A 22,956-nucleotide genomic window follows, 5' to 3' on the forward strand; every position below is an offset into this window, starting at 1 on the left:
CTAGAGGCTTCACAACGACGAGGTCGCCAATGATGAGAATTTCCCCGAGTTGATAATCACCGGCTAGTTTATCCAACGGACCGTGAATCTCAACTCGATTAAATGCCTCATGGCATCGCAACTCTATAGCATTAGGATTTCAAGACAGTATTAATTCCATCTCCGTCGATAACAATCAGTTCTTATCACAATTCATCTCTCTAGTGAATTGTGTTGAAGTATCAAGCCGACTACCAAATAGGAAAATTCGGTCACGAATTTTTCGAGTTCGATTTTCGCCCCGATGGACGACTGCGTTTTGCGAATAATTCCAATTAGTAATAGGATTTGATGGTAAGAAAGGAAGCTCATGTCAGCCAAGCTGTTGTTGAGGAATGTCAAAAAAGTGAATTTGAAATTACTATTATTTTTTAGGAGTTGCGGCGTATTGCTGACGATAATAAAATAGCAAAAGAGAGGATGACAACATATGGAAGTTTTCTGATGGGGTGGATGAAAATTTTGGGAAATTTTCAGTGTTTTTGCGTACTCGTGCCTGAATTCACATGTGAACTTAAACAATTAGTGGGTTTTACATTATTTTTCAACATTGTGGGTGACACCCTCAGATCGGCCGACAGGAGCTCTAAGTCGCTTTGGCGGACGGCGGTTTAGGAGAGGAAATGGTATTTGTCGGGAAAGACAAAATGCAGATAGATTCATCGTCTACTAGGAGTAAATTATTGGTTCGCTGCACGATGTAGGCAATTGGGAGCATCCCGATGGATTGAAAAGTTGCTATTAGTTCAACTAGGAAGGCTGATTTGATCTACTCTGCGAAATTGTTATTATTGTTTTAGTATTTGGGGTGTTTTGTATTTGCTCTGATCGGTTTACATTTTAGAATAAAACCGGTATAAAATATAGTGGGAAGGATTTAGTTCTATGCTTCCCTTCGGCTCTATAGTGTACCTTGTTGAGTTCAGAGATACGTTGAGAGGGGAGTGGTATGAGATGACGTCGTCGCAGCTTTTTGACAAATGACAGTATCACCTCAGGCTTATGCTCGAGGACCTAGTGGTACGATTCTGACAAGTTGGGCGGCGCTTACTAACACTATCATCGATACAGGCTTGCTCACTATGGCTAGCGCGTTAAGCGTCTGCGGCTGGATTCTGGGTATGGCAGTATTCACTATATTTGGGCTGTTGGCATTATTCTCTCTCACACTCCTCAATGCGATATGTATGCGATTACCCGATTCTGATCTGAGTTTTTTCGCGGCTTGTGATGCTGCCGGATTGACTCACTTGAGATGGCTTATAGATGTCATCTTGATAACGAACAACTTGGGTTTCAGCGTGGTGTATTTGCAAGTCTCAGCTACTCTCATTGGTCTACTTCTTGATCACTGGGCTTCGGTCGAGTTCACAGGAATCTGGTATCGCTTCATAGTCTTATCGGCGGTATTGCTACTACTCATGCCGATCTGCCTTATGCGACACATAACGGGAACAACGATAGCAAATTTCGCGGGTATATTTGGATTTGTATATGTTGTTGGTGCTGGTACTTCGTATGTGCTACTACACGCTGAATCGCAGACAAATCACTCCATATGGCCAACAGGAAACGGCTTGGAGGTCCTCAGTGTTCTTCCGGTGTTCATATTCGCGTTTGGTGGTCATTTCAATGCGTTTCTGGTAGCTGAAGACTTACGCGAAAGGAGCATTTCTCGGTTGAATTTGGTCGCGGTGTTGACAATTGGTTCAACTGTGTTGTTATTTCTCCCGGCTATGTGCGTGCCTTATGCAATTCTAAGTGGTGAAGTGAGAGAAAACTTCTATGAAAATCTCTCTATTGAAAATGTGGCAGTCCATATTGGTCATGTTATTCTACCCATCGCCATTCTATCGTCTTATCCGTTATTACTTCTACCCGCTCGAGGGTCTATGTCCAACCTCATTGGTATCTTCTTGCCTACATGGAAAGATACAAATCAGGTCCGAATTTGTACCACAATTAGTTACATGTTGATAACGCTTATACTAGCATCAACAATAAGTTCACTTGGAAACACCATGGCACTTATAGGTCTATTGGGTGCAAATACGATGACTTTTGTTGCTCCTTCGTATCTCTATCTCAAAATATTCAATCGTTCTATCGAAATGTGTGAAAATGACGCATTTTCAGAAGATGTTGAGAAAACGACTAACTACACCTGGTATATTGCGGCGGTATTATTCGTGCTAAGCTGTGCCCTTTATCCCGCATGCCTTTCAGGGATCATATACTCGTTGGTCGTGTCGAGATGAAATATTGCATAGCCTTTTCATTGTCATTGTTACATCAGTGTTTTCCGTCGGTCTGTCTATGAGCTCATTGTGACTATGAGCTCGATGTTGGCTCGTCATCTCTTTTCAGAGTTTTCATGTTGTTGGTGTTGTTTGGTTGAATATAGTGTGGGAATGTACCCTAAACAGTGAAATCCGGCGAAAGAATCTAGTCGGAATTTTAGTACCACATTTTTTTAATTCGAACGATGAGCGTTATCAAAGAAACGATGAATTCGCTGAAAATGTTGATATCTCGATAACGCATGATAATGATGGTATTCACAGAATATTGAAAATTTGTTAACCATTATGAAACTTGAGTCAATGGTTAATGAAATCTAGAACGTCTATCTACAGTCGTACTCATAAAAACATCGACTAGATTCGAGCTAAGCTAAGATCCCATACTTTTGCACTCTGTACAACTACAATATTCCTGTATGTAGATTAGCGTAACATAACACAACCAGCTTCATATAAGGTAATCCTCGTGAAGAAATATTTGTTATTATTAATAGGGTGGTATACCCTCGAGAATAGTCATCAGAATCGGAGTTCATAGATCAAACTGGACATCTTCCAAGGGTGAACTTTCTCCATGCCCCACCGATCTCTATGTGTGGTAAGTCATCATTGCCGGACGCCAAAAAAGTGATATTCTGCATATCATGTTCTCCAAGAGTAACGTCATCCTTACAGCCGATCTTGGTCTGGTTGATGAAGCCGTTGTAAGCTTTCATAGTATCTTGATCTAGAGTATCAATTGTGAAGTTGTTGGGTGTAGGGGGTACTGGGTTGAAATGCAGGTCGCTTCCTAAACCATAATCTCCATATTGACAAAACGATGCGTAAGTGACCGATAGGAAGGCCTTCTCTCGCCAGATGATTGCATCGAAGCACCCTTTTTTGATCGTAGTCTTGTAACTCGTAAAGTTCTCTGCTAGGACTGTCATCATCATCATAGTCGTCCCCATAGTTATGAAAATAGTTGTGGGAATCATATAAGAGTTGAGAATATACTACTGAATGTGGGTACCATCTCCCAGTGTGAGAATACATGTACATCATGTACGATGCCAACACACGTAGTTGACCATGATGATCAACTACGTGTGTTTGTGACAATATGAGAATCCTGAAGGAATTTCAGGAGCTCCCATACTGATCCTTAGGGAAGTAAGTTGTCCCTATACTCCTTATGGATCGTCGCTTTGCATCACAATTGTAACACTCGCCACTCCCGGGAGTCGCGTTATCCCATCTACTCCGACTAGTGTAGTGCCGTTCGTGAGGTGATGCATTACCCTCCTCCATCTCCTTGCAGTACTATCCTCTGCATTCTAGAGGATGATCCTGTGGGACACTGTGCTCAGCACGCGAACTAATATGTACATCTAGCGCAAACAGACAGTGTCACTAAACTTTGTTTCTTTCATCACTAATAGTAACGCGGCCAGTAAGTCCATAAGTTACTGCGGGTGTTAGGTAGTTCCTTGATGTTTTGCACTGTAGAGGCAATGGAGTCTGTTATTGTGCATATGAGCGCTGTATTCTCATTTATTTCTAGTCCATCCCTATGTTATTCCCATAGTAGAGAGACAGCCTCCATCGGCGACGTAGTTTCACGCAGGAGCGCTATGCACATGCATGCGGCGCGCCGAAGATCATTGCTCATTGATCAACTTTTGTCTTCTTCGTCCCGACTTCCCTGTGCCTCCTGCGCGTCGTGTTCCCGGGAAGTTTTCTAACTCGAACTGTAGGTCACAGGGCTCTAACAGCGCCAACAGCTCACATACATACACTGTATGCGCTACAGTTGGGCTGCTGATCTCTGCGCAACATCATATAGTTGTTGAGCCCTCATGAAACAATATTTACAACCAGGGCTACACTGCGCAGTTCACATTGCATGATATTTGTTGATGCATTTGACTGGTGACCAGTCACTGGTCTGCGACCCTAAGTGTTCGGGCCCCAAAATTCCCATTTTCCTAGCCTCGCTGTATCGTGTCACGAGTATCGTGTACATCATTGTCTCGGAGACAATGTCTCCATATGCTCTCTATGCATGCTTTTTTACATCCATAGATGGCATGGTTATCTGATATTATCATCAGCTATTTCTGTCGCAAATCAATTTTCTTTCGCTCAACTCCTTATTTATGGATTTACTGTAACCACCCATATTGTGTTCAGTAATATGGAGGTTTGGGTGGTTGCCACTGGTTCATCAAACCCGTGGCGCTTCTAAACTTTATCTCCTATATACAACATCCTAGTTATAACACCAGGTCAGCCACGAAGGTCAATAAACTAGGGTGTTGTGAAACCACTCAAATGGAGATAATCTAGAAGCCCTCCCAATGAACCGCCCAAACCAGTTCATCAAGTTTCCGACATCAAGTTAATGTCCTCAGCATATGTTGCACTCGAGCGCCGACAACTATGACCTGTAAACTTCATCATATCCCCAATTTCTTGCTTGGAGATATCAAAACGCTTCGACAGTTCCATACCAAGTTGTTGAGCATTCGTCGGCAACTTCTAATAGATCTTATCAAATATTCTCAAGCATGCTGGTACACTCACAACAATCTTTGCCATACGGTGCACCACACAACATAATCCTCTATGCATACGCTGATCCTTAAAATGTACACATTCCCGCACTATAGTCTCAGAGGAACCCATTTTTGGTAACACCCAACTCAATCTCTATAGTCATATCTATCGATCCTTAAGATGCACCATCAATAACTTTGATATCCTTTGCTCGAATTTCCAATAACTCTCCAGATCGTAGAGCTAATAAAATGCCCATTAGGACAGCATCCTTGGTTTGTTCAAGTTCCACCGTTTTTAACATACCAACCGGTATTTTGAACATACTTTCCGCTACTTTTCCGGTATCGACGGAGCTTACCTCTTTTTCATCTGAGGTTTTATCTTACGCGCCGATTGCAGCGTCCGAGCTACCAGCTTAAAGCTGGTAGCTTTTCTTCCGATCTCGAAATATCACCGAAACCATGTAATTGGTTGAGTGTCTTCAATCCCGATGTGTATTTCGATATCGTTGTGTACTGCAATTTTATTGATTCCACTAAACCCCTCACAAACGTAACTTCAAACCAGACAATGGGAATTCCATTCCCGTGGATTTATATTATTTATAGGCAGATTCGTAACCTTTTTTTATTTCTGCTGATATATAAAGCTCTAGGAAATCAAGGAGATTCTTTCTCCCCTCTTCCGTTTCCGCCCTAGCTTGATGAGAAGCCCACTCAGTAGACTTGGAGAATATCTACTTCGATGCAAAATATTTCAACACTTATTCAACACAACAAACAAACGCAAGTTGCGTTTGTTGCGTTACGCAACAAATTACTTTCAAATTATATTCTGTTGATGACGGGAAATCCGTTTCCCAGTCGACACACACCGAGTATCAACTACTAACATCGGATTATATCCTAGTTAAAAGAACACTCACAGAAACAAACTTCCAACCTCACACAAGATACCCGTATTGACTTAATACTATCAAGTATCGGGCGTACATCGCAACCGGCTATCGTTTAGCTGCCGTATTATCTCTCGGGCCCTGCCCCTGATTGCTAATAGCTCTTTTATCCATATTAGTATCCCTTTGCTGAGTAGTAGGCGGTGAATGCTCACCAAACTTGCAATCTTTATATGGGCAGTCTTCTTTGGTAAACCTGCATGTGTTTTCCCACACCATTTTTGACATATTTCTCGCCCCAAGTGCATTCGATTTCCCCAACATCGGGGAAGCATCCGAACGCACCTCTGCAAGACGCTCAGGCTCTAGACTCTAGTCAGAAAGATAGAGAATGCCTGATGATCTTCCATCTTGACCTCATCATGAACAGGGGAAGACTGCAACAGTCTTATGCATAACATCATTCGCTGACGATAACGTCGATCAAACAACTGTGCTTTACCAAAACCGTGTTTATTTGATATCGAAGCAAACCTCGCAGCATACTCAGTGACTATTACTCACAGACATGTATCAAGTCACCATTGCCCTCAAGAACATATATAGTGAAAGCCCACCGCAACATCAATGGAAGCCATTGCACAAAGGTATTAGGAAGCTTCCCCGTAGGAAGTATCGCAGTCTCCACAGCTTGACCATCTAGAGTAAACTGTATAACAGACTTGCTGGCCGACGCGGTGATCTCAGGAGAAGCCGTAAGTTCAATAAATGAATATCTATCTCGAGACAAGACCACCGCAACATGCGGAAAAGGAACCTGGTTCCTGGAACCAGTTCATTATCGGGTAGACAACCAAATAACTTTGCCGCTGCCGCGAGTATCGTATCCACGGAGAACTTCGCCTTCACCATATCCTCTTTTTTGAGAAGCAGCAGCAATCAATGCCGCTCTGAGTCTTGCTCTTCTCAGTCTCACAGCGATAACATCAGTCTGAGGCTGTTCGGCATCATTATCCAATACGGCACCCATAGCGACAGCACAAGCATCTACCATTTCCCCCAACAATTCGGCATCATCAACCGCTGCCTTCAACGCTCTCGAAGAGTCGACCGAAAAGGATGGCTGCATTAATGTCTCAACTATGGTCCCAGACGGATCTGGATTCCAGGTTCTGGAGCAGTTGAAAATGTCGACGTCAACAACGGTGCATCCATATTTTCAGACAAAATATCTAGAAAAGGAACTAAATTAAAGAGATAAACAAAATGCGAGGGCAATTCAAGCATAACGCCACTCCAAGGCGGCTGGAACTCGAAATCACCATGAAGATGAATCAAAACAATATAAACGAGCAGTAATGCGAAAGAATAATAACACTCATGATAAACATGTATGTGATTAGAAAATCATCACGACTACTTAGTACGCGAAGCTAGTAGTTTGCACAAATCTAGCGTCGCACTACCCGATTCGGGTAACCCGAATTGAGTCAGGGGACACCGAATCGAGTCCGAATCGAAACTACCCGAGTCAGGGGACAACATTGACGTAATTGGAGGTAACAACTGTATCGAGGTTCTTTTTCGATCAGCAATGCCCGATCCTCATCAAGTACAGTAACTGCTGTGGCGTGTGGAATTTCTCAATTGGGATGCATTGATCATTTAGAGGTACCGAAGTTCGGTATATGAGCAGATGTTCAGGTATATGTTGACTATACAGTATAGTCTATACTCACTCTGATCGACTGTCTCATTTATGGGCCATTCCTCCCAGACAGTTCTCAACACTGAAGATACGTTCCCAAGCGGTGATACAGAAGAGAAGGTACAAGTCTCCATCCAGTTTGGAAATAAGCGACCTCTGCCATTTTCGAGGCCGTGGATGTTCGCAAACGACTTGAAGAGATGGGCCGTCTCAAGGAAGAGCTCGCGGCGCAGCTCAGTTTTTCAGTTGAGAAGACGCAATAGGTGGGATATCTCTACATGTTCCGTGGAGAACTTGTATCAGAGGTCGAATGGCAATTTGCTTGTGAGCTAAGTTTTGTGTAGGCCGCAGACTTTGAGGAAGCGGCGAAGGCGGCGGATAGGATCAAAGTCGGGAGTTTTATTATGTCCTGTTATTGAACAGAGGAAGTTCTCTCGAGTAAACTTGACAGTGATTTCATTGTTAGGCCGAGCAAGCTCTGGAGATCGAATTTCTCAAGGAACACATTATCAGACTTGAGTCGTCATATCCATCATCGACAGCGGCGCAAGGAATCAGACATGTTAGGCATAGTGGAATGATTATCAGTCACCGATTAATTTCAGATCTGTGATCCTAGGGGCAACCTCGGTGAAGTTGTGAAAACCAGAGCAGGTGTGCAGGAGTGAGCTGTTATGGTACATCGTCGGAGATTAGGTTGTACTACTTCAGTTATTCAGCAGAGCTTCAAAAGTTACACAGAGTGAAGGATGACGCCATTGGGAGGCCTGTGAAGGATAACAGTTACTGCTTGGAATAAACCAATTTCGCAAGATTAGTATCTTTGTGTTTTGTTTGTAGTCAGATGCATCATCCATTTGTATAGGCGTACGGGGGGTAAGCCTTTGAGTAGCACTGTTAACTACCCCAGTGGTCGTTGAAATTCAACGGTTGAATGTAACGTAGCTGGATTTTGGGTTTTGGGTTTAGCTGGGTTTTCTCTCTGGGGGCTCTGTTTTATTGCGGGTGATAATAAAGTGCTTGTCCTTCATCATGCCCCCGAAACCATTTAGCTGCTCACTTATCCTCTGTTCCAACTGTACGATTTGGACAGCATGTGCTTTAACTTTGTTACGGCGGCCCATAACTCCAGATTCGACTCTTTTGATCCCTCTAATAATGTGATACACATTCCTACATCCTTTGGCCTTCCGGATTCAGCTTCTCCAACTACGGCTTTCTGCTTCAGTGCGACTTCTTTTATTAGCTTCTTGACTTGCTGCTGAAGCTGTTGAATAGGGTCGGCGTTTGAATGGTGGCATGTGGGGCGCAAAATGATGCAAACTTGAGGCAGATGGCTACTGCGAGCCAGGCGGGTAGCCGGGAGAGTACCTCATATGGTTAATATGAAAATATGAGCAGGGGGACGCATACTCGAGTACTGCCATTCGATGTCAGATGTAATGCTGTTGAGTTACTGCCCTTAGTAGTTGCTCTAGCAAAACACAGATAATTGTGCGCTAATTTCATAGGGTCCTCCTGAATGTTTGATAAAAGCTATAGAGAATGATATGAAAGATGAAGTGAATACCCGTTGGAAACTTAAATTCCTCTCCCGATACATCAACATCTAGAGCCAACAATTGCAGCAGACTATGGACCAAGGGGTCGAAGATCCGAGTAATCTGAATAACGTGATGACAGCAGCAACAAATCTGGTGGTATCCTTTCCCACACCCTTCCGGGCGAGTGTAAGCCAGCATGTACTGTGTAAGCTTTACCGAATACCTGCATGGAGTGATGCAGTCGCGAAGAATGATACAGTCTTGAACACACATCCTGTAATATTGTCCAGGCCCCGTGCGGCCAGATGTGCCCGTCCGTTGATCAGCACTAGCCAGTGATATCCATTGCTCTGCCAATCGCCTAGTACTGCTTCCCGCATCCACACTCAGCTCTTCAACTTTACCACTGTCGATCACAAAGCGAATACCATCAATTGCGATACGAGTGGTATGCTGTTACAGGTATCGACATACGTGAGATCTCGGGCTCATCTCGTATAGCGTTGCACCAGGTCTCGCTGAGCTTCCTGTCAAGAATACAGCGGGCTCTAATTGAAATTATTTTGTAAATTGGGTTACTAAAAAACAAGAAGTTGCCGAAGGTTGGCTGGTGTCGTCGACGTGGCCGACCACTTTCTCCTCATGGGGACATATGATGAAAGTAATCATCGTGGGATCCGACCCTGGGTCGTTCGATTGAGAGCGTGGTCACTAACGTACTGAGCTAATAGTTCATCTCTCGTGCGAAGAATCGTTTCGTCAAAAATGAGCGGGCGAAGCAACAGGCACACTTTCGCTATATTTTTACGCTGATAAGCAGTCAACGGGTGACAGAATGATACCCTGTTTGTCTTCTGAATCGCCCTGGTCGGGTCGGGATTTTTGCTCACGCACGGACGGACGGACGGACGGACGGACGGACGGACGGACGGACGGACGGACGCACGCACGCACACGAGTGTTCGTGAGCAGTAACATAAGCTCCGCTCACTCCGCAATAAGCATTCAATCTCCTGTGCCCCACTCAGGAAGATCAATGCATCACCACTTTGGCTCTTGGGTGTAGTGGTCTGGATTTTCTTCAGTAAGGCCAGGTATGGGCCTTACTGCACTCTAACTCTGTATTTCAAGGGAGTTAGAATAAGGAGAGCTCATCACAGGAAATGCCGCGTGACGCGGCCCGCGTCCCATACAGCTCCGAATAGCTAGCAGGGCAAGCCGGAAACGCCCGGAGTCCTTCTCAGAATGCATCTACTAGTACCAACGTTGTACAGGTGCACACTACGGGAATCTAAATTAACCAACGCCACTCGGTGGTACAATTCAAACTGACATGAAGAATTTTTTTAACTCATTATCTCTAATATTAACTGAAATCTCCATCTTGAAGACTCGATGCGTCGTAAAAGACGCGCCGTTCGGCCACAACATATCGAGATCAATCCGGGGAGCTAGGTTTGCGCGCACCATAAGGGTGCACGCATGTATAATGAAAGAAAGCAGCTGCTCCATGCTGGAGCCGGAGCATATACATGTGTAATCGACCATCCTTCACTCTGGAAAATCTTCATTCCATGTATATGTCGGTTTGAAATAAGATATGTAAGTCGACAGGCTGTATTATCTTCGCTTGAAATTCTAACTCTTGTCACCAAGGTCACATCCAACCTCATTTAACCTAACGCGGTATGTACCTTAAAGAACGGATGCATCGATAAGTCTCGATGCTAGGAATCCCACCGTGCAGGTAGTCGAGGATCCCAAGCACACCGTAGTTACACCCGCATTGCTCATGGTGTAGGTCATGCATATCAGGGTTCATTACCTGGATATTCAACAATAGATAAGTCTCTAAGAGCTTATACCTTACAGGAACGAAGTTATATCCCGAGTGAGAGACCAGCGTGTTAACGAAGGAGAAAGTTAACCACAGAGCGAAGGTTAGTATCTACTTTCCAGTATGGAACGATTCCAAGGATTCGATGTACATGAGATTGCATTATTATTGGTCCGGCGAGTATAGGGGTAACATTGATGATAACTTGATCGAGTGGGTGATTATATAGAGCTTGTAGAGGGACAGGGGATGTGAACCTGATTAGTCTTGATCATAACAATGACTGAAGGCTGTTCATTACGTATGATGGAGCTTATGTACCACCCTATAGCCAGCCTTCCATTCATGGAACAGACGGTGCAGATAGTAGAGCCCCACTTCTTCGATGAGCATATAGGCTACCATATCGCGGACTATAGTCTGGTACTTGGGTAGTTCACCAAAGACGAACTCTGAAAGAGTATTTCCCTCAACATGGTAGGTAAAAAAACTGTTGAGGACTCACCGTCAGTAGTGAGATACAGGAGAACGAAATGCCTGAAATCCGAGCAAGCAGCTGCCTCACAGACTTCCAACGGATTTTTTGTACTCACGCATAAGCATTGCCGACGATCCACGCCACGAAGATGACCGGCATGCCAGCAAAGATTGGTAAAAACCCCTTCCTGAGTTGCATCTTCCATTCGGAACGACGTAAGACCTAGTAATGGTGCTGCAGCTGGAGTGAGGTGTAGGGGTCGTACCGTAGGCATTGACAAAAGCAGACCAATTCCAAAGTAGCCAATATGTCCCAAAGGACCAAGGAAGCCAATGAAAATGTCATTTTTAGTCAGCTTTCCGCTCTCTACGAAGGTTATAGTGTACCATGGGAAGATCGTTCTGAAGAGCTAATCGTAGAGCAAGAGTAATAGTGACGAGTATCATTTAACCTCTCGGCTAGGTGAACTAACGGCTGAAGGGCGAGAAGGAAAAGAATTATACTGCTCATAGTGTGAAGCACTTTCGATCGTATCTACCGAGCCAAATGACATCAGTTATCCATTTGGTGTGCATTTCCCGTTTTACCACAGCAGACGAGGTGGTAGTACAAGAAGCGCCAATCTGCTGAGCTTCTTTCGTAGGATAGGAGTGGTTCATCGAAGAGTTGAAGCCTTCAACTGAAGGAGGACTGATGACCGGTTGTAGAATCGTGACGGTGAAGCAGTATCACTGACATCTTTTCTCATTGCGCTCCATCAGGTACTCAGAAACATAGCCATAGCGGGATATATACTCGTAGAATTTCTACGGTGGAAACAATAAGGTGAGCATACATGGGACTCTTATCAAGTCGACAGATGAGGAGATTGTCAACTTGAGCGTGGATGGACGGAGTCATTCATACCGCAAGTGACCTAGCGTAATCGACAGTTTGGGCATACATCCAACTAATAAAAGCGGCGGATGATGTACATTTTGAACCAGTGCACGGTGCAAAAGGACCATGAAGGAACGCAAGAGAGTGGCACGTGTGGTCCAGAGGTCCTGGAGTGCACATGCAGCTCGATTCACGCATGCACGGAAGATACGCTCAATTTACCTAAGACAGCCCTAATCGTGTCGGGCAGAGTATTTGATAAGTGAGTTTTGGCTAAGATTAGGAATTTTTTTCCAAATCCAGGCCGGTTTTGTGAAGATGTGAAGTTGCGTTGCAAAGTTTCGGAACTTGTTAGAAAAGACCTACATTTCGTACGTTCTGCTCACGCGTGCGTGGGCAGACCTACCTGCCGTCTCCTTCAGAAGGAGACATGGAGGCATGTACTATCTCCTATACCGTACCTATTCCTATCCATGATATCCCCTATTCCTATTCATTGATGAGAATCATCATCAAACGACTCTATAGTACATAGCTTCATGGAGTATGAGAGGTGGTTGGCGATAATGCGTGTTAGCAGAGATGAAGACGAAAAGAGATCATCGTCTTTTGCATTCAACAATAGGCGCCATCGAAGTTCGAATACAATCGTTATAAAACGTGCAATACCTTTTGCATTTTTTGTCGTCAATGCAAGGCACTCGCTGGTGTACAGCAGCACTGAGAAGATCGAAACCTTTAACACAGTGAATTAAGCTTTCAAGAAGATATCGTGGGATTTCCACACTGCCCGTAATCTTGCCATTCTTTGCCCTGCTGCTTTTATGCGCTCCGTAATCTCTTTTTCGTTGTTGTGTGAATCTGAGAATATAGCTCCAACAATTTTTCTCTTTGACAGCTCATTTATCATTGTACCCATCTTTTGTCTGCCAATATGTGAGCGGGTTGAGCGTCCGGGTTGCTTGTTAGTGTCCAATAAGGGGAAGCCGTGCGGAGAGTTCCTCAGTTTTTCGCTGAGCACTCGATGTGTGCGAAATGGCGCTTAGTCACGTTGAGTGTTGAACGCGTTCACATGCGAGTCTCTATGGTCTAGTGCATCTTCTTAGTTCTCTGGCTCGAATCTCACGCACTACATTCTACTCCCCATATATATGAAAAGCATCTTCCACCTTGTGTTGGTCGTCACTGCCATCGTCTGCTTTGCCTATGCAGTAAACGATGATGTTGGAGGGAGGCAGGTTCCGCAGCCAAGGATTTTGGGTGGTGAGATGTGTAAGAAATGCCCCCATAATTGCCAATGCGCCCCAAGAACACCCAGTTGTTGGTGTCCAGATGGTAAGCCATGGCATTCTCTGTGAATGTTTCTTGTATAATACTGAATACAGTTCCATGCTCAGGTTTGACGAATGAATGAGGAGTTGAGAGGCGTCTTGCATGAGTGATGGACATTGAACGCGTCGGTCAGGCCGACCTACAGTCTTGTGGTATTCCCACAAAAGTCCTTTTTTGTTTCCACCTCACCCCTCATTATCTCTCTTTGACTTAGTCGTCATATCTTTCTATACTTATACAGTTGTCTGTGCGTTTAGTGGGAAGTGTCAAGGTCAGGAACTGCCTCCCAGAAAAAAGGAGCTGTTCTACTTTCTGACACGATGGCACGCGTCGTGTGGGTTGGAAGCACCGCTCTGATTGGCGTGGTTCAGTTCGACAAACAAATTGAAGACTTGATTAGATTCGTTGCACAATTCCAAGGCTCGGAATCCGAGCTGAACTTGCTTGCAAGTGTTCCAAAATCCATTGATGAAGATTTCTCGGTCGATACACGAACGGATGATCGATATACAGCATGTGAGTGTAGAGAGTGCGCTCCGCAGAGAAAACTCGTCCAAATGATCGAGAAAGTTCCCAGGAGATTCAGAACTTCTGACCAATCCCGTTGTGTACCTGCAGCAGTTGCAGTATTTCCGACTAGGCTCGGCTGGCCCACGAAAGGTCACCGCGAGAGAGAGTGTCGACCGGAAAGTTCCTTCGAACAACCCATTTCGGTCAGCGTAATCACTGTGACTACTCCTCGAATACCATGCAAGTGAGGCAAATCCTCTGCGCGGAGATTCTATTATCCTAACGCAACAATAAAGATCAACAGTTGAAATTCAAGGCAACGAGGTAACTTGGGGAAACTCGTCCCCTCTGATGGAAATTTTATATCTGCTCAGGCCGCGCTAAGCATCAAAAGCTGAATACGCTATGAGACTCATAGTAGGAGTTGTAGCCTATCACTGTCCCAATGAATTTTCAAGTTGGCTCACATGCACAAGCTTCGAGAATCTCGAGCTCAAAAAACAGTTTGATCGGAATGTGCTTCAGCACAATACGTGAGCACAGGTTTGAATGCCACGCTCTACATTTTCCTCACTCTTTATGGCGCATGGGTTCTGTCCGTTACTTATGTCATTCCCTCAGGCAACGATCTGGAACACGTTAAAAATAGGAGAATTCCCTGTTTCTAACATGTTCCAGATCATGATCTGGGACTCATCCAAGTTGTCGCCGCCGTATTATTCCAGTAACAATGCAGTGTTTCACAGTAGCTTCCGCTCCACTGTCTGGATTGTCTGAACCATCCACACGATTCTCTGTCGGCTCCGCCTCGAGTAGCCTTAGTGTAGTTCCGCCAGGCATCTCTGCTAGTGCTAAGAAACGTACTTGCCGAGAATCTGTAGGCTCGGCAGTTGTATCGGTTGATCCTCCGGGAGGATTATTCCCCCTGGTGCTCACGCGGAGCCTCCATGCAAGCTCAAGCTAGACTATACCAAGTACGAGTACACCGCTTAGAATAACTTCTTCTTTGGTAGTCTCTAGTCATGAGCTCATTGGATGCCTTAATACCATGATACAAGGTACTCCTACCGAGATATCCTGCATACCACGTAAATGCACATATCTATTACACTTATCTGTTGTTTGATTCGATGAAATGTCAGATGAACTCAACTTCCGAAGTTCGATCCTCGCTCCAACTAGACCCTGGTCACCACTGTGAAAAGCTAGCCGCTAGGAACTACAGCATTTCCAGGTCAAATTAATTTTTCACCGACAAACTTAATTTTTTACCCATTTGGTTAACGTCTTACCTCTTCAGTTAACGTTTTACCCATGGGTTTAATAAAATACCAAGAAAATTAATATTATACCCGGTATATTTGAAAGTTTAGGAGTTTAGTTTAATCAAGGCGCGCCCAATGTCCACACGTGCCACTCTCTTGCGTTCCTTCATGGCCCTTTTGCACCGTGCACTGGTTCAAAATGTACATCATCCGCCGCTTTTATTAGTTGGATGTATGCCCAAACTGTCGATTACGCTAGGTCACTTGCGGTATGAATGACTCCGTCCATCCACGTCCATTCGCGTGCGTTGGGTCTTCGTCCAATCGTGGTACGAGTCTCTTCACTCTGTTTCATTCCATTCGGCCAGGCATGATAGCATCTTAGTTGTTAGAGCTCCGAGACTCAACTGGATATGAATCGATCCCGTTCAGCTATTATTAGCTAACTTAACTGGTTGATCGCGCGCCCCTGTTTGTATTGTACAAACAGGGTCGCACAAGTCAGGCTGCGTATGAAGAGTATCGGGCTCCAACAGTCGCCTTGTCTTAAGCCACGGTCCAGGGGAACAATTCGTTCCTTTGAGCTTATCCGGATGCTTACTTTAGCTGACTCATACCAATTACGGATAATCCGTAAGTATTTCAAATGTACACCAGCCATCCTTAATGATTCATATACATGCGACCTGGATATTCGATCAAATATCTTGCGGAAGTCTATGATCGTTAGTGTGAGCGGTAGATCATATAGCTTGCACTTATGTATTAGGAGATGTATTGCATGTACTTTTTCCAGGCCAGACCGTCCGGCCCCAAAGGCCGTCTGTGATGCGTCGACCGAACTGTCCACTTGAACATATATTCTGGCCATAACGATCAAGCTGAATATCTCAGCGATGGCGCTTTGGGACAATACTGTATGGAAGCTGAGCTTCCGAAGCTCTTGCAATTTTTTCTGGATGTGCTTTTGTAAATGGGAGTAACCTTCGAGGTGTTCCAATCGTCTGGTAGGCGTTCTGTTCTAAAGCATATCGAACATACTTTACGCACCCATTTTGCTATGGCTTTCCTGCTTTGGAAGAGCGCAGCTTCTCCGCGGTTGAAACCGTGCCAGAGAGTTGTCTTTCGGCGAAGCCTGGTTTAGGACAGCGATTGCCACAATCGCTGCCGGCACAAAGCGACAATCTGAGTCCTTCAAGCTGCCAAGCTTGTCACACAAGCCAGACTGTCTTGACAACGTGGAGTAGTGTATGTGTTAAGCGTGATATTTTTTTAGTTCCATAATGAAACTTTCATTCGCATGGCTTGACCCATCGAATGGTCACTTGGTCACCAATGCTATTAGCATTAGGATTTCAAGACAGTATGAATTTTATCTCCGCCGATAACAATCAGTTCTTATCACAATTCATCTCTCTAGTGAACTGTGTTGAAGTATCAAGCCGACTACCAAATAGGAAAATTCGGTCACGAATTTTTCGAGTTTGATTTTCGCCCCGATGGACGACTGCGTTTTGCGAATAATTCCAATTAGTAATAGGATTTGATGGTAAGAAAGGAAGCTCATGTTAGCCAAGCTGTTGTTGAAACCACACTTTTCAACTGGGGCAATCGGTGAATGCGTTTCACGATTTTCGGGCGGTTCAATTCCGGACAGTTGAAACTGGGGCAGAAACCGGCGACGAAGCCGTACCAATCCGGACAGTGGAAACTGGTGCATTGGATTCCTCGCTCACCCTTCGGGCAGTGCCAACTGAGGCAGTACTAAGCGATCCACTCGGCCAACTCAAGGACTGGGTATAGTTAAATGAAACTTGACAAGTATCATCACGATATCACACAATTATCGATATCAGTGATATCATATCACGGTATCACACAATCGTGTGCTCTCGTCAACAAAAAGACTTCACACGTTAGCCATTTATTCAATGCTCAGTCATAGATATCGTTCACGGTGATGAACACTTCATCAGAGGATAGGGTGGAAGCTTGTTGATGCTCAGGCTGAGCTACCTTACCGGGGGGCTTGCTCCTTTCAAGAGTAGCGCTACAGCTCCGGAGATACTGTATGTATTTCTCATCCACTAATCTGATGGGCGTCGCAGCCCAACACTTGCCGCCGCACTCCGGGAACGTCGCAGCATATTCTCTCTCCAAGGTACCTTCAGTGTTCTTTCTATTGGTGGTGACTTTACGAGAGCATCGCCTTGCTCTATTCCGGAGAACATCCTAGCGAACTCGTCGAACTCGTCCACTATGTTAGTAAAATGTAATAGAAAGTAGGAGTCGAAGTAACACACAGAGAATTTAATATGTGGTGGAATGCCTCGCAAAGGTTACAGAGATTACGATAGAGAGCTGCTGCCCAGTGGTACAAGCAAAGACTTATGATGGTCTGCGGCATTAGAGCTTGTATGGCTCGACTCATGCCACATTCGAAATCAAAAATCACGTGTTCAATGTTGAGGCCATCTCCGAAGAGATCGCGGCATTTCTCATCAAGTAAATACAAAAAATCAACGTAAATTTGCTTAGTTTTCGCTTGTAAAAAACACAGAATAACGGGCGAACCATAATTATTCTTCTTCGCATGAATCCGATACAATTGGCGGAAGAAACTGGAGGAACATTTGAAGGTGCCATCACAGTAGATTTTGACTCCACCCAAAGTGAAGTTTCAGGTTCTCACGAGTGCCGAGACAAATGAATCTATTTCCCCAGAAGACAGTAGTACTATTGACGAGGGCTTAAGCGCCATGTAACGGTCGTAGAAGTTGATCAGGAACAAGACAAGAACAGAGTACAAAATTTAGTATGGCTTTTTGGCATAATGGTCAGACATGCTGATAAACATCCTGGTGGTAGTGAGCTCGATCCCTCGCAGTGATCATGCGAATCGCCAATTTGGAGGGCGCGTGGAGCGCACCCAATTTTTTCACTATAGTTTCGCGAATGATTCGCGAAACTATAGTGAAAAAATCGGGTGGATGGGTTAACACTGCATGAGTTTGCACTGTATGGGATTAAAGTGCACGAGAGTTCTCCGTTACATTGTACGACTTTGGAATTGTCTGAGAAAACTCGCCTAATAGTGTCTGGGATTATATTGCCCGAAAGACGGTGTCCGAGCCGGGAATTGTACGAAAAAAGTGCCCGAGTTGAAAAGTGCCGAATTTGAACTGTACGGCTTGGGATACTACCGTTTGGTTGAATATAGTGTGGGAGAGTACACTAAACAGCGAAATCCGGCGAAAAATCTAGTCGGAATTTTAGTACCACATTTTTTTAATTCGAACGATGAACGTTACCAAAGAAATGATGAAAATGTTGATATCTCGATAACGCATGATAATGATGGTACTCACAGAATATTGAATATGTGTTAACCATTATGGAACTCGAGTCAATGGTTGATGGAACGTAGAACGTCTATCTACAGTCGTACTCATAAAAACATCGACTAGATTCGAGCTAAGCTAAGATCCCATACTTTTGCACTCTGTACAACTACACTATTCCTGTATGTAGATTAGCGTAACATAACACAACCAGCTTCATATAAGGTAATCCTCGTGAAAAAATATTTGTTATTATGAATAGGGTGGTATACCATCGAGAATAGTCATCAGATTCTGATGATCAGAATCGGAGTTCATAGATCAATGTGGACAGCTTCCAAGGGTGAACTTTCTCCATGCTCCACCGATCTCTATGTGTGGTAAGTCTTCATTGCCGTTGGCCAAAAAAGTGATATTCTGCATATCATGTTCTCCAAGAGTAACGTCATCTTTACAGACGAACTTGGTCTGGTTGATGAAGCCGTTGTAAGCTTTCATAGTATCTGGATCTAGAGTATCAATTGTGAAGTTGTTGGGTGTAGGGGGTACTGGGTTGAACTCCATGCCGCCTCCTAAACCATTACCATAATGACAAAACGATGCGTAAGTGACCGATAGGAAGGCCTTCTCTCGCCAGATGATTGCGACGAAGCACCCTTTTTTGATCGTAGTCGTGTAACTCGTACCGTTCTCTGCGAGGACTGTCATCATCATCATCATGGTCGTCCCCAAAGTCATGAAAATAATTGTGGAAATCATATAAGAGTTGAGAATATACTACTGAATGTGGGTACCATCTCCCAGTGTGAGAATACATGTACATCATGTACGATGCCAACACACGTAGTTGACCATGATGATCAACTACGTGTGTTGGTGACAATATGAGAATTCTGAAGGAATTTCAAGAGCTCCCATACTGATCCTTAGGGAAGTAAGTTGTCTCTATACTCCGTATGGATCGTCGCTTTGCATCACAATTGTACCACTCGCCACTCCCGGGAGTCGCGTTATCCCATCTACTCCGACTAGTGTAGTGCCGTTCGTGAGGTGATGCATTGCCCTCCTCCATCTCCTTGCAGTACTATCATCTCTCTGCATTCTTGAGGATGATCATGTGGGACACTGTGCTCAGCACGAGAACCAATGTGTACATGTCTAGTACTCCTTGCTGGCGCAAACAGACAGTGTCACTAAACTTCGTTTCTTTCATCACTAATAATAATGCAGCCAGTAAGTCCATAAGTTACGGCGGGTGTTAGGTAATTCCTTGACGTTTTACACTGTAGAGGCAATAGAGTCTGTCATTGTGCATACATACACTGTATGCGCTACAGTTGGGCCGCTGATCTCTGCGCAACATCATATAGTTGTTGAGCCCTCATGAAACAATACTTAGTAATACTCTTAGAGTATTCTTAAGTATTACTTACAACCAGGGCTACACTGCGCGGTTCACGTTGCATGATATTTGTCGATGCATTCAACATTTATTTTGCGCTGTCACTTGGCTCAAAGTCAAGTCTTCCCAGTGCTAACTCAAGAATGTCGTCGTTGTCTACGGAGTTAACCATTAGTGAATGATAGTGATGCTAACTATAATAGAGCTACTATCAACATCGTAAACGGACAATCCGTTTAATAACGTGCAGTAAGCGTTGGGTGCTCACCCTATGCGTGTCAGCGGAGCGACCGATGTCATGTTTGTGGAAAAAGAGACTATCCGCAGTGCAGGGGCTCTCCCTTCATATGGCTTAACCCCATTTAACTACTGCGTGTAATGTCATATCTATTAGCTCTGCAATGGATCTTGGATCTTGACCAGCGAAGGATTGTTTAATGTGAATACGGCATTTGTTGCGCCGCGCAACTTGCGCGCGCGCCACTTTTTTACTTCTGAGCCATGGAATCCCATCGAATACGGGGTTGCGGGAGGTAGCAACCGTGATCGGTCGGCCCGTCGGTATTCTCAACCGTAATGACCCAAACCGGTTGGGCCACACACGGTCCGACCACATCAGGTGCTACCAATGCCTTCAATTGACCTCGTGACCCCCACGTAGCTGCGCGAAGGGCCCACCTGGGATGGAAGCCGGACGTCCGGTCCTCCAATTGTTGGTGGGATCAGTATGAAGGCATCGCCATATTCAAGCGAATAAAAAAATTATTCTGGCCCGTCGAGGGACCCCTCGACACTCGGGGTTGAGCTCGGCCTCACAGCCGTACTCGATCCACGTTGTAGACCTTTAAGGTCCAACTCAAGGTTGTTTCACCTTCGGTTTCCGCTTTGCAACACTCGAAAACCGTTTACGGGCGCGCGCACTTCACTTGTGTTATATGTCTTCCATGGGTGCACCCCTCCTTGCGCGACATTTCCCTCACACTACAGGACTGTTGTCCTTCCGCTCACCACTAAATTGCTCCTTAGGCCACTTCTACTGATGATCGTGCGTGAAAATGATTCCAAATACTCTATCCTGAGACAATCGCATCACCCTCCCCACGTCTCGATTAATGCGGCGGAAAATTGCGAAAAAGCCTCGGAGTCCGGCCCTCGCCCTCTTCTGCACCCCGAAGCTCAACAGTTCGTTAATGATCTTACTGCTGGTGGAGCGAAATCCAAAGGTGTTATCAAAGTCTTGAGAGAGAAGAACTGGATTCCAGAGCAAGTCATATTGAAACAGCTGCGGAAGACGATTTATAATCAACGGGCTAAATAACTGAGAAACAGTCCGGTCAGACCACGGCCCGTGGACTCATCTATCCTGGCTCTCCGACAACCTTGCGAGGAGCGATATAACCTCGCTCTAGGCGCCGACAGTCACGACAGTATTTGCCTCGCATACCGCTTTGACTGTGATAATAATGATTCCGAGCTACAAAAGGCTAAGGATGATCCTGATGCTGAGGTTTTCGGATGCTTCAGCTCTCCTTCATTATTAAAACAAGTTAGCTTCCTCGATGTTGCGGCGATGGATTTTACTTATGGCTTATGCTATGTGGCAGTAGTATGCTTGGTTATTGGTATGATCCGAAGTCCTGGTCAGTTTTGTCCATTAGCCATCGCTTTTTCGTTACGAGAAAGCTATGCTTGTGTCAAGGATGGCATCCTTGGTATTCGCAGAGAATGCGAACGGTTGGACCTTCCATTTAAACCAGTCGTATAAGTGGCGGATGCAGCTCCATGCTTTACGACCGTTTGCAAAGAAGTAGTTCCAGACTAGAGAACTTTTGCTCTCTGAACAAAAGCTTCATCCTATCCGAAACTGGCATACGACCTCAAGGCTCACAAAAGAGTTGCGCGAGAAGCCTTCAACGGCCAAGTTTGCGCGACTCTTTTGCTTTGTGTATATGTGGAGGCAGACCTTGAAGCACAGCTTATCTCTCATTCAGAAAAACTCTGACCATGGGATCCTCAGTCGGGAACACTGCCTAGAGATTCGAGGCGAATTCAAAAGAGATATTACGCTATTACAACGAGTTCCTGAGTCTGCACACTTCTCCTGGGTCTGTGACGTGCTTAATCGTGAATGGAGCGTTAAGTGCAAGAGTCTATGCCATGCGTTTGGAGTAGCTCCATAGACTCTATGGAGCTACTCAAAACGCGCCTGGCTTGAACATCGATGGGGCTGGTCGCAAAATGTCAATGCCGATATCATCGACTTTGCTGTATGTAGACATAGCAATTCGATTGAGGCCACTAATAACTCTCCGAAAAAAACACACTGGGGCACCTACCACCAAGAATCTTGTGTATTCAGAGTTCGCAAGAACTATGTAATGCCCGAATACATCCGATCGAGGCGCCTACTCTACCCCAACTCAACAACACTCCGGGGTAAGCACCAGCGAGGATCTCGTGTATTCGGAGTTGGCAGGAATTGTGTGATCCTCACACTGTGAGGCCCGAATACATCCGATGTAGACCCTCACAGTGAGAGTCTCACTCTACCTCAATGAAACCATACACACTCGAAAAGCCACGCCGGACTAGCAAAGAGGGTTCCTCAGTCGCGGCATCAATGGGAAGTAAAGGTTGATATCCAGGTGATGACCGTAACGCAAGTGAGGATCTAAACTGCAAATTCCAAAAAAAACAGGAACTGCAGGTGAAAGCGGAGAGGGAAAACCGAAAGCCCACCCGAAACCCGACGCGAAAACAGAAACCCGAACTGTTATTCAAGGTCAGGCTGCAATCCAAGGCTAAGTCGAAATGCAGGTGAGAGCGTGCGCTAAACTTCTTTGGAAAAGAGGCCTATTCTTTAGAAATGAGGATTCCCTTAG

The 22,956-nt window shown here is 45.0% G+C and overlaps 5 protein-coding genes across 5 annotated transcripts; 1 reads left to right on the forward strand and 4 right to left on the reverse strand.

The window, feature by feature from the left end:
- Nucleotides 1-1,387: 1,387 nt before the first annotated feature.
- Pmar_PMAR007312 (hypothetical protein) lies at nucleotides 1,388-3,058 on the reverse strand (the record flags this gene model as incomplete). The annotated part of the gene is made up of 3 exons (XM_002788209.1): nucleotides 1,388-1,572; nucleotides 1,912-1,959; nucleotides 2,926-3,058. 3 exons carry the CDS (start codon nucleotides 3,056-3,058, stop codon nucleotides 1,388-1,390), a joined length of 366 nt encoding a protein of 121 aa, XP_002788255.1.
- A 4,479-nt stretch (nucleotides 3,059-7,537) lies between these two features.
- Nucleotides 7,538-8,285, forward strand: Pmar_PMAR007313 (hypothetical protein; the record flags this gene model as incomplete). Its single annotated transcript, XM_002788210.1, has 5 exons — nucleotides 7,538-7,606; nucleotides 7,831-7,875; nucleotides 7,953-8,048; nucleotides 8,092-8,150; nucleotides 8,198-8,285. The coding sequence occupies 5 exons, from the start codon at nucleotides 7,538-7,540 to the stop codon at nucleotides 8,283-8,285; spliced, it is 357 nt and encodes a 118-aa protein (XP_002788256.1).
- Nucleotides 8,286-9,287: 1,002 nt separating this feature from the next.
- Pmar_PMAR007314 (ATP-dependent RNA helicase, putative) lies at nucleotides 9,288-10,109 on the reverse strand (the record flags this gene model as incomplete). The annotated part of the gene is made up of 2 exons (XM_002788211.1): nucleotides 9,288-9,483; nucleotides 9,873-10,109. Coding segments are annotated over 2 exons (433 nt in total), but the record flags the coding sequence as incomplete, so codon positions are not given.
- Nucleotides 10,110-10,900: 791 nt separating this feature from the next.
- Nucleotides 10,901-11,124, reverse strand: Pmar_PMAR007315 (sterol desaturase, putative; the record flags this gene model as incomplete). Its single annotated transcript, XM_002788212.1, has 2 exons — nucleotides 10,901-10,978; nucleotides 11,019-11,124. Coding segments are annotated over 2 exons (184 nt in total), but the record flags the coding sequence as incomplete, so codon positions are not given.
- Nucleotides 11,125-11,164: 40 nt separating this feature from the next.
- Nucleotides 11,165-11,504, reverse strand: Pmar_PMAR007316 (hypothetical protein; the record flags this gene model as incomplete). Its single annotated transcript, XM_002788213.1, has 3 exons — nucleotides 11,165-11,319; nucleotides 11,373-11,404; nucleotides 11,461-11,504. The coding sequence occupies 3 exons, from the start codon at nucleotides 11,502-11,504 to the stop codon at nucleotides 11,165-11,167; spliced, it is 231 nt and encodes a 76-aa protein (XP_002788259.1).
- Nucleotides 11,505-22,956: the final 11,452 nt, after the last annotated feature.

Source organism: Perkinsus marinus (genome assembly GCF_000006405.1).
Source record: "Perkinsus marinus ATCC 50983 genomic scaffold scf_1104296928640, whole genome shotgun sequence".
Lineage (NCBI taxonomy): Eukaryota > Perkinsozoa > Perkinsida > Perkinsidae > Perkinsus > Perkinsus marinus.